The sequence below is a fragment of the Macaca fascicularis genome, chromosome 2, assembly GCF_037993035.2.
Source record: "Macaca fascicularis isolate 582-1 chromosome 2, T2T-MFA8v1.1".
Taxonomy (NCBI): Eukaryota; Metazoa; Chordata; class Mammalia; order Primates; family Cercopithecidae; genus Macaca; species Macaca fascicularis.
In genome coordinates, this window is record NC_088376.1 from 162524787 (window position 1) to 162536837 (window position 12051).

At 42.9% G+C, this 12051-nt stretch overlaps 1 protein-coding gene across 3 annotated transcripts in view; it reads left to right on the forward strand.

Annotated features, from left to right (window-relative positions):
- Window positions 1-12051, forward strand: part of HGD (homogentisate 1,2-dioxygenase) — a 54086-nt gene that overhangs the window by 21090 nt on the left and 20945 nt on the right. For 2 of the 3 annotated variants that reach the window (XM_005548044.4, XM_074033376.1), the window contains exons 5-6: window positions 7383-7442; window positions 9156-9247. In XM_005548044.4, the coding sequence (XP_005548101.1) occupies window positions 7383-7442; window positions 9156-9247 (152 nt within the window). The remainder of the gene's footprint in view (window positions 1-7382; window positions 7443-9155; window positions 9248-12051) is intronic. The other variant, XM_015446384.3, reaches the window with a different exon arrangement.

Consider the following 12051-nt stretch of genomic DNA (forward strand, 5'->3'; position numbering starts at 1 on the left):
TTAAATGACCAGATCTCATGAGAACTCACTGTCATGAGAACAGCACCAAAAGGATGGTGCTAAGCCCTTTGTGAGAAATCCACCCCCATTATGCAACCACCTCCCCTACTCTCTCTTGGTCCTGCTTTCATCATGCGAGATGCTTCATTCCTTCTTTGCCTTCTGCCATGATTGAAAGCTTCCTGGGCCTCTGCAGAAGCAGAAGCTGCTATGTTTCCTGTACAGCCTGCAGAACTATGATCGAAGCAAACCTCTTTTCTTTACAAATTACTCAGTTTCAGGTCTTTCTTTATAGCAGTGCAAGAACGAACTAACAAAGAAAATTGATACCAAGAAGTGGGACATTGCTATCAAGATACCTGAAAATGTGGACATGACTTTGGAACTGGGTAACTGGCAGAGGTTGGAAGAGTGTGGAGGGCTCAGAAGACAGGAAGATGAAGGATAGTTTGGAACTTCCTAGAGACTTGTTAAATTGTTGAAACAAAAATGCCAATAGTGATATGAACAATAAAGTCCAGGCCAAGGAAATCTCAGATGAAAATGAGGAACTTATTAGGAACTAGAGCAAAGGTCACTTTTGTTTTGCCTTAGCAAAGAACTTGACTGCATTGTGCTCCTGCCCTAGGGATCTGTGGAACTCTGAACTTGAGAATGATGATTTAAGGTGTCTGGTAGAAGAAATTTCTAAGCAGAAAAGCATTCAAGATGTGACTGGGCTGCTTCTAACAGCCTATGCCCACATGACCTGAAGTTGGAACTTACATTTAAAAATAAATTTAGATTTGAACTTATATTTAAATTTTAACTTGTATTTAAAGGGAAGTAGAGTGGTTTGGAAATTTTGCAGCCTGGCCATGTGGTAGAAAAGAAAAGTCCATTTTCAGGAGAAGAATTCAAACAGGCTGCAGAAATTTACATAAATAAAATGAGCTAAATGCTGATAGCCAAGACAATGTGGGAAAGGCCTCAAAGGCATTTCACAGACCTTTGGGGCAGTTCCTCCCATTACAGGCCCAGAGGCCTAGGAGGGAAGAATGATTTTGTGGGCCAGGCCCAGGGCTTTGCTACCCTGCATAACCTCAGGCCACTGTTTCCTGCATCCCAGCTGCTCCAGCTCTCCTGTGGCTCAAAGAGACCCAAGGACTGCTTCAAAGGGTACAAGCCATAACGCTTGGTAGCTTCCATGTGGTGTTAAGACTGCAGGTGCACAGGATACAAGAGTTAAGGCTTGAGAGCTCCCAACTAGATTTTAGATGATGTACAGAAAAACTTAAATGTTCAGGAAGAAGCCTCCTGCAGGGGTGGAGTGCTCACAGAGAACCTCTACTAGGGCAGTGTGGAGGGGAAATGTGGGGCTGGAACTTCCACACAGAGTCCCCACTGGGGCACTTACTAGTGGAGCTATGAGAAGAGGGCTACCATCCTCTAGACTCCAGAAAGGTAGATCCATCCACAGATTGCATCATGCACCTGGAAAAGCCACAGACACCCAATGGCAGCCCATGAGAGCAGCTGCAGGTGCTGAACCCTGCAAAGCCACTTGAGTGGGGCTGCCCAAGGCCTTGGGAGCCCACCCCTCACGCCAGTGTACCCTGGTTGTGGACATGAGATCAAAGGAGATTTTTTTGGAGTTTTAAAATTTAATGACTTCCCTGCTGTGTTTCAGACATGCATGGAGCCTGTAGACTCTTTGTTTTGGCCAATTTCTCCCTTTGGGAATGGGAGTATTTACCTAATGTCTATACCCCCATTGTATCTTGGAAGTAACTAACTTATTTTATATTTTACAGGCTCATAGGTGGAAGGGACTTAACTTGTCTCGGATGAGACTTTGGACATTTGAGTTAATGCTAGAATGAGTTAAGACTTTTGGGCACTGCTGGGAAGGCATGGTTATATTTTGACATGTAAGAAGAACAGAAGATTTGGGAGGAGCTAAGGGCAGAATAATATGGTTTGGATCTGTGTCCCCACCCAAATTTCATATCAAATTGTAATCCCTAATGTTGGAGGTGGGGCCTGGCAGGAGGTGATCGGATCTTGGGGGCAGTTTCTCAAGAATGGTTTAGCACCATCCGTGTTGGTACTGTCCTCATGCTAGTGAGTGAGTTCTCATGAGGTTTGCTCATTTAAAAGTGTGCGGCACCTCCCACCTCTCTCTCTCTCTCTTTCTCTCTCTCTCTCCCCCCCCCCTTTCTCCTGTTCCCACAATGTAAGCCATGCCTGCTCCTGCTTCACTTTCTGTCATGATTGTACATTTCCTGAGGCCTCCTCAGAAGCTGAGCAGATGCTAGCATCATGCTTCCTGTACAGTCTGAAGAACTGTGGGCCAATTAAACCTCTTTTCTTCATAAATTACCCAGTATCAGGTATTTCTTTATAGCAATGTGAGAACAGACTAATATGTACATTATGATGACTATTTCACCTAGAAGTTACTTCAAAATTCTTGGATAGGTGGTACTGACTTCTAATGATATATCTGTCTATCCTCAGCCAGTGTTGTTGAGAGTACTCAGGTCATCCAATCTAGTTGAGTCCATGGGAAATTTGGAGGGAATCTCAGTAAATTAAAGAATCTCAGTTTTGAACGGGATACTTGGATCATCTAGTTCAACTCCCAGTATTCTAACTGGAAATACTTAGGTCAATTATCTAATATTTCCTTTTCATTTCTGAGTATGAATTTTGAATCTTGATCATCAAGTATTGACACCAATTCTGTCTTCCTCCTTTGGCAATCTTAAATAATTTTTAATTCTAACTTCGGACACCCTTAAAGATGCTTTCAAATTATTTTTGACCACCACATTTCTAGCAAGTAAAAGTTTATCTTCCAATAGAACTCATAGAATATAGTTGTAAAATATGTGAAGCAATAATATAACTAAAAGGATAAATAGACATATCCACAATTTTAGTTGGAGACTTCAACACCCCTCTCTCAACTGTTGATAGAACGATTGAACAGAAAGTCAGAAAAGATATAGAAGTGATCTACAGAAGTAGCAGGATTGGAAAAAAGTTTTTTTAAAAAAGAAAAGAAATGGAAGTGATGATTTCACACACATATGAAGAACTGACATTTTAGAAATCACCTTTGGACTTTTAGAAATATTTGATTTTCTAGCTATTGCCTGAATGTTATTTTGACTTCCAAAAGATCTCACAGGTCGTGCACAGTGACTCATGCCTGTAATCCCAGCACTTTGGAAGGGCGAAGCAGGTGGATCACCTGAGGTCAGAAGTTCAAGACCAGCCTGGCCAACATGGTGAAACCTCATCTCTACTAAAAGTACAAAAACTAGCCAGGCATGGTGGCATACACCTATAGTCCCAGCTACTTAGGAGCCTGAGGCAGAAGAATCATTTGAACCCAGGAGATAAAGGTTGCAGTGAGCCGATATTGTGCCACTGCACTCCAGTCTGGGTGACAGAGCGAGACCCCATCCCAGAAAAAAAAATCTCAAAAATTTGCCTTAGTCTTGTTCTTAGCAATGTTCTTAGTGCCTTAGATTTATTCATCTATTCAGTCATTCAACAAATACTAACGCCTACTATAATCAAGCCATTGCTTGGGTGTTACAATTAATTTTATTGTTTTTGAAATGTTTAATAAGTAAATTCTATATAGAAGAAACTATTTAACAAGAGTATATAGTATAAATAAAATGAACTATTTTGAAAAGTTGTAGGACTATATTAGTCTGATCAAGCTACCATAACAAAATACCACAGACTGGGTGGTTTAAACAACAGAAATGTATCTTCTTACCGTTCTGAAAACTGAGAATCCAAGTCCAAGGTTTTAGCAGGCTGATGTCTTGTGAGGGCTCCTCTTTGGTTTAAAGACAGTCCTTCTTACTGTATCGTCACATAGCCTGTCCTCTGAGCGCACGCAGAGAGAGAGAGGTCTCTTCTTCTTATAAGGCCATCGATCCTATCAGATTAGGGCCGCACATTAATGATATCTTTTAACCTTAAAACCCATCTCTAAACATAGTCACACTGGAGGTTAGGGCTTCAACACGCAAATTTGGAAGAGGACACAATTTAGCCCATAACAAGGACTAAATCAGTCAGCAAGCATCCTTTACTTCTTTCAGAGGTTCTTCTCTGGAGAGAATTATGGGACTATAGTTCTCACCCAGCACCCTGTTGTTATGTGTAAGAAAAAAACAAAATTTGGAGAGAGAAAATGGCTTTCCTGAAGATCACAGAGTAAATGGGAACAGAGACAGCAGCAAAAACCAAGTCTTCAGTGCACTGTCCTTTTGGTCTGGCCTAGGATCAGAGAGTTACCGCTCCACAGCCTACAATGAAGCTGCAGCTGGCTTTAATAGATGTTTCTACCATGCACTCCATGGACTCTTCCTATTAATCCTCTGCTCAAATCTCCCTCCTCACACTTACCAAAATATCACATCAGAGCTCCCAACCGAAATCTCTGCTTTCTCTTGTGAGTACTGAGTTTATTAGAACCACCTTGGGGATTTTATTATCTTTCATGATACAGGCCCAGTACGATCTGAATATAGACTCTGCATAATCTTCTGCCATCAGGGCCAACAGATAAATGACTCCTCTCCATATACCATCTCTGTCATTTGGTGGGGATCATTTTTTGCATTAGAAAAGGTTCATCAAGGTCGTTGCTTCTTCCAGATTGTGGGTATTGAAGGTATGCTTCCCTCAATATGAAATGTAGTTGCATTTTCATCCACCACTCCAGGCTCTCTTCTCATGACTTGAGGGCTAATGTGCTACAGAAGACCTTGAAAAATGACCAGCTGAACTGGTCAACCCACCATTCTCTCTGACTCAGTCTTTTCCACTCAAAGAAAACAAAGCCCTTCTCTGAGGGCCAGGACTTTGTTTCTACTCGCAACAGGTTTGTTTGTTCGTTTGTTTGTTTTCTCTGAGACAGAGTCTCACTCTGTTGCTCAAGCTGGAGTGCAATGGTGAGGTCTTGGGTCACTGCAACCTCCACCTCCTGGGTTCAGATGATTCTCCTGCCTCAGCCTCCCAAGTAGCTGGGATTATAGGTGCACACCACCACACCCAGCTAATTTTTGTATTTTTAGTAGAGATGGGGTTTCACTATGTTGGCCAGGCTTGTCTCAAACTCCTGACCTCGTGATCTACCCGCCTTGGCCTCCCAAAATGCTGTGATTACAAATGTAAGCCACCACCCCTGGCCTTACCACACGTATTTTAACATCAGGCAGATGTACAAAGGTATCGTCCCAGTACAACAAACCAGGCAGGAAATCCCCAGATACTGGGATTTCTCGTTATTTCTTTCTTTCTCTTTCTCTCTCTCTCTCTCTCTCCTTTCTTTCCCCTTGCTCTTTCTTCTTTTTTCTTGGTCACTTTTTTCCTTAGATTTATAAATCCTTAGACTTGTACTAATTAATCATTCTTGCTATTTAGTAACTGTCATTGTCACTGCCACATATGGCCCAAGATGCCAGAATTTAGTTGATTGATCAGTTGGTTGGTTGGTTGGTTGGTTGGTTGACTGGGTGGACTTTTCCGAGCGTGATGCTTGGTTCATCAGTACAAGAATCACAGAACCTCTGGACTGGGTGTGCTGATTCTTAAAGCCTAGCTGCACATTAGAAGAACTTTTATAAAATATGTCTGGGCCCTACCTTCACAGATTCTGATTTAATTTGGTCTTGGTCTCAAAGGCTGTCCATGTGATTCTCATGGGTGGCCAGGATTGAGAATCTCTGGATAGAGCTAAAAGGTTACCCAGGCAACCATTGATCTGATACTTAAATCCCTTCTACTGGGAAATCCAGAAAGATGACTCTCTCTGGATTTTCTTTCTGAAACTAGGATTCTAGGTATTATAGTCTTCCTAACAATGTTCCTGGGTATAAATACTCTGCTCTGTTACTACAGAAGGAAGCAGCAGGTAATGGTTAGTGGTAGACCAGAACTTCCCCTAAAAAATCCAGCAGCGCTTAGCTGTGGCACTTCCTGATGTCAGGGAAATATCCTCCTAGGTCAGTGGTTCTCAACTGGGAGAAAATTTCCCCCCAAATGATGTTTGGCAATGTCTGGAGACATTTTTGCTTGTTACAACCTGGTGGAATGCCACTGGAGCCTGGTGGAGGCAGGCCATGGATGATGCTAAACATCCCACAATGCACAGAACACCTCCCCACAACAAAGAATTATTTGGTGCAAACTGTCAATAGTGCCAAGGTTGAGAAACCATTTCCTAGATCCTTGCCCTCAGGTCCCCCTATTACATCCCTAAGAGATAACATCCTTAATGAAATTAGTCCTAAAGCATTTCCTTCTTTCTGAAGCATGATTTCAGCACTGTTTCCCAAATCAACATTTTACATCCTTTTTCAGTATCTTAGAATGTAACCATCCTGCTTTGCTTTTAAGAAATGAAGGCTGCTGCCTGTTTATGTCAGAGAGGCAGAGTAATCCCAGGGCTGCCTTTTCCACTTGCTGTTTCCTTTCCCATCTGGCTCCCTCCCTGAAATACAGAATGAGCTGAGCCCTATGACCTGATGGAGGTCCTGCCATGCCCACCTTGACCAGGTGCTGCAGCCAGTGGAGCTAGCCCTCAGGGTGCAGGTCACTCCATGAAACGTGGCAGCTGGGCTTATCAGCTGTGAGCCTGGCTAAGTCAGGCCTGCTGCCAAGTTGATTAATAAGCGCTGGGCTGACACTTCAAGAAGGACCTAAACCTGCTGATTTTCCTCCCCTCTTCCTTAGATCATTTCATTATTAAATTAAAGATTGTTGTGATTTAAACTGAACTGTCAGGCAGCCTAGGGACAAACATGGGGTTTGGTGAAGCAACTGAACCTGGTACTGCATTTACCAAATCAGATCTCAGCTGGGTGCTCTTTCTTTCTCTTAAAAAAATAATTTAGAACTCTAAGGGCTTGAAGTAGAAGTAGAACCTTCCCCTGCAGTGTCAGGAGCCCACACAGAGAGGCTGGCATGACAGGAAAGGGACCTGATTATAAATAGCATGAAAAGCAGCATCAGTCAAAACTCACTGATGTGCCTGAGCAAAATGTTAAAAGAAACAAATAGCTTCTAAAAGAGGAAGCAATGGTTTTCTTTTGTTTTTATAATTTAAAGTGCTAAGGAACAAAAGCAGTTTATATTCATATAGTTTTAAACACACACAAGCGCATGTGCACGTGCACAAATAACATAAACACTAACAGATTCCCTTTAAGGAAATGATGGATAATCATTTTAAAATAACAAAATCACAAGTAGAGCCTCACAGAGGGGGTAGCTGTCCTTTCTTTTCCATGTAATTGATGCAATTTATTTAGAATGTCTATGGTTTACCCTTATGAAGTAATTTTTCTGTATGTGTATTTTTTTTCCAGCTTAGATGGAAACCATTTGAGATTCCAAAAGCATCTCAGAAGAAAGTAGACTTTGTGAGTGTAAGTCAGTCCCATCCACACCCTTCCTACTGCTCTCCTCTCTTCTGTGGTGAGTGAGCCAACCATTTGCAGGCTGAATGCCAAGCAGAAGCAGCCCTATCAGGAGGCAGCAGAGACAAAACCACCTGCGTATGCTTTGGGGGCTGGCGGAGCGATGTCTTACTTACAGAAACCATATGGCCCCTGACACCAAAGGGTATTCATGAACTATTTATATCTCAGAAAGGTCAATGGCAATTGAACATTTTCCTACTTAAGCTCCTTTCTTTTGGCTAGAACGGGGGCTTTTAATCTTTTTGCTCGCTTTGATAGTCTGATGATGTCTTTGTTTATGAATATATAAAATAAATTATATAATATTACAAAGAAGCTAATGATATTGAAATATAATGATAAAAATACTATTAAAAACAAATTTGATTTGGTTTATCGTCATTCATATGCTTTCTTGTTAATGTGCTAAATCATAATATCTATGGAAAACATCTAATAATTATGGTATGAGCATAAATATATTTTGAGGAATCTATAACGACTATAATGATTTTTATCACTGATAAAGTTATAGGCACCTCTAATACCACTGTAATTTGTTGCCTACATTCATGTTAGTTGAAGGAAATGATAAATTTCACTCAGAGATTAGCAGAAGTAAATATAATAACATATTTCCCATCCAAGTTCATGATCTCCCTGAAGTAGATGCTTGGGCTAGAATGGCGTCAATTCAGCATGGCAACTCTAGTTAGTACAATGCTGATTGGAAGCTCTGTTTGGTAGTTATAGGTCCCGGGAGTATTGGAATAACTGCCCAGAGCAAGGAGTATCTGGGGCTGAGGAGAAAGGAGCTCTAAGGAAGTGGGACTCAAAGAGACCAGTGGAGGGTTCTGCAGACCAGCCTCAGCTCATGGCTTACTTAGGGACAGTCCAAGTGCCCGGCCACAGGACAAATTGTTGGAAACATCTTGAAGTTCTCATCTTTATTAAATGCTCCAAACCCTGTGTAGACTCACTTAAATACACCCTAAACTTACAAATTGAGTTAAAATACAAAATGATACCCCCATCTCCTTTCTTGTGTGAATTGTAGCTATCTGGAGGAGCAGAGCTCCCTTCTTTTGGCTTTCTATCTGCAGGTTTGGAGCTGAGGGCTATTTTGAGAAGACCCATGTGTTAAGGTTTCTTGAACTGTGGATCATCTGGTCACACAGCAGAGAGAATTACACAGTCTGTCAGAATGCAGTCCTCTGCCCTGTTCCAGAGAGATTAGGCTGACCCTATTCATAAGCAGAGGGCTGCCCATAGTGGAGTGTACTTGAGGGGCATTAACTGGTCCCTGATGCTGCAACCTTCCTCCCCAAGCCTCCTAGATGCCTGATGGTACCTCCAACAGAATCTCTTCTTCCAGTTGATGTCAAGCATCAAATTGATAAAATACCAAGTAATGAACTGATGCTCTGTAAGTTCTTCTGATATAGCCACTGAGACAATCCAGATTTAGGCCATGGCTGGAGACTAGGGTAAACCACAAACTACCAAACATGAGTCAGTAATTCAGGCTCCTCAGAGGCTGCCTGGATTCCAAATGTCCCACCAGTCCCAAAGGGAAGACCCTAGTAGAAATGTACCTCATGACCCTCAGGGACCAGTGGAAGGGCTGCCTCTTGGGCATCATTCACATTAACCTTTCCCTCTTCTGTGGCTCTCTCCCAGGGCCTGCACACCTTGTGTGGAGCTGGAGACATAAAGTCTAACAATGGGCTTGCTATCCACATTTTCCTCTGCAATACCTCCATGGAGAACAGGTAAGTGGCTCAGTTCTAGGGCAGGACATGCCCATCTTCTAAGGGCTGTTGGCCAGAAGGCAAACTCCAGGTTTCACTCTTCTGAAGTCACATATGCACATACATAGTTATTTTTGTTACTGGTTTTTTTCTCAAGGCAATATTGATATATATTTATTGACAATGATGATCAATGAGACAAAAGGCATTTATCTTGACTAATATCCGTGATATAAACAAGAACATCACATAACAATGTAAACAGAAAAGGGAGGATGGAGCCCTGGAATGCAGGAGTAGATCGAAAGGCATTTTGACTTTGAGTCCAAATATCCTTTTGTTGTTGTTGTTTAATATTTCAAGGATTTTTCAGAGCCAAATATGAGTGACCAATGGACACAGCCGTGAGGAGATCCTGAGAACATGTACCCAAGATGATTGGGCTACGGCTTGGTTTTATACATTTTAGGGAGGCATAAGACATCAATCAACACATATAAGGTGTACATCACATCCAAACTGTGGTGTTTTGTTTCGTTTTGTTTTGTTTTGAGACGGGGTCTTTCTCTGTTACCCAGGCTGGAGTGCAGTGGCACGATCTCTGCTCCCTGCAAGCTCCGCCTCCCGGGTTCACGCCATTCTCCTGCCTCAGCCTCCCGAGTAGCTGGGACTTCAGGCGCCCGCCACCACGCCCGGCTAATTTTTATGTATTTTTAGTAGAGAGGGGGTTTCACTGTGTTAGCCAGGATGGTCTCAATCTTCTGACCTTGTGATCCGCCTGCCTCGGCCTCCCAAAGTGCTGGGATTACAAGAGTGAGCCACCGCGCCCAGCCCAACCTGTGGTTTTTATCTCAGTAGAAAAGTAATAGCAGATTTAAAGCAGGCAAAAAAGAAAACAGAGAAATAGAGAACTTAGAAACTCTGTAGTTGCAGGTTGACCTTTGGGCTCTGAATGATACAATTTTCCCATCGGTTTAAAATGTGCACAACAGACTGTAATAGGTAACCAGCTGGAGTACTAGAAACCCTGGCATGCCCTTGAACTTTTCCATTTTACGCAAACACTTGCAAGTAGAGGCACCTTTCTCCTTGTCTTTCCTCATTCTTAGATTATTTGTGTACCCTGTTTTTTTTTTTTTTTTGGAACTGAGCTGTGGCCTAGGGGTTTTTGGGTGGTGGATTGGTGTACTGTTTGTAGGCAGGACTCCACAGTGTTTCACTGCTGAGTCGTCTCCACCCTCTTAGCTGTCTCAGTTTCTCTCTCCAGAGATCTAGCACCTCTGACAGGCCTCAAAATGCCAAGTGGTCAGCTCTTATACGCGTTTCCGGGACAAATCTTTTTAAACTATTTTGCTGGGGGTTTCCCTGTAGGGCCACTGCACATCACAGGGGATGAATCCCCCAGACACTGCAACTCAGCCCCTAGTCACCCAGGGTGCCTTTCAGCTGGGAGGAACAAAATGCCCTTTCTCTTCAGAGCTTAGGAGCTCAGTCTCTCATTTATGTACAAAAATGACAGTCACGCGAATGCGCAGGCAAGCCAGTTGTGCTAAATTTTGGGAGAAAAAACAATGGAGAAGACCATTTAGAATGCACCTCCAAACTGGAAACCAAACATGGTACCCAAAAGGGGGTCATTCTTGTTGTCTTTAGAAAAAGACAATGGAGGCTGGGCACAGTGACTCATGCCTGTAATCCCAGCACTTTGAGAGGCCGAGGTGGGCGGATCACAAGGTCAGGAGCTTGAGACCAGCTTGGCCAACATACTGAAACCCCGTCTCTACTAAAAAATACAAAAAATTAGCCAGGCGTGGTGGCGGGCGCCTGTAATCCCAGCTACTCAGGAGGCTGAGGAAGGAGAATTGCTTGAACCTGGGAGGCGGAGGTTGCAGTGAGCCAAGATCACACCATTGCACTCCAGGCCGGACAGTGTGAGACTCCATCTCAAAAAAGAAGAAGAAGAAGAAAGAAGAAAGAAGACAGAAGAAAGACGAAAGAAGAAGAAAAATGCAATGGAGAAAATCCTTTAGAATGCACCTGTGAACTAGAATTAGGAACCTAAATGAGAACTTCCTAGGAGGAAAAAATCAAGAACTGTCAACGAAACAGGGCTCAGGAGGACTTAGTTCCATCAGAGGAGAAGCCCAAAGTTGAAGGCGCTTTCAATGGGTCCCTGCTGGTACCTTAGCTCTGAGTTCAGGCAACTCCTTCAGGGTTCTGAATCTTCTCTGAGGCCCAATTTGTCCAGGTGCCAAATTATTGTCGACAAAATTAGTCAAACTATTAATATGTAAAATATTTGAATTGATGTATTCTGAGCCAAATATGAGTGACCAGTGACCCATGACCCAGCCCTCAGGAGATCCTGAGAACATGTGCCTTTGAATATCCTTAATTTCTAAGATTCCCCAGGGCTGTTCTTGAGTCCCAGGTCACACTGTGTGAGTTTCCTTTAGGACCACCTGTTGGTAGCAGGCTACCCGACTTTGGCTTCAGCTAATAGTTCTGTGTAAGCTTAAAATTCCTAAGTAGAGGAGCTTATATACTGGCTTTGCAAAACAAAGTATGCAAATGGCATTCCTGCCTTATTATACACTACCTCTGGAACTGGACCATTTGTGTCCAAAGCCCAATGGCGATTTGTGAGCCATGAATCAGGGACAAGATCACAGCCCTATGACAAGGCTCTGGAGGCCTCTCTTTGGGTCAAATTTCGTATCAGCCCACCTCCACTCTCTCCACTTGAGCCACACTGGGCTTCATTCACTTCTTTCAACCTGCCACGTGCCCTCCTCCTTCTAAGCATTTGCGCTTGCTGTTCCTTC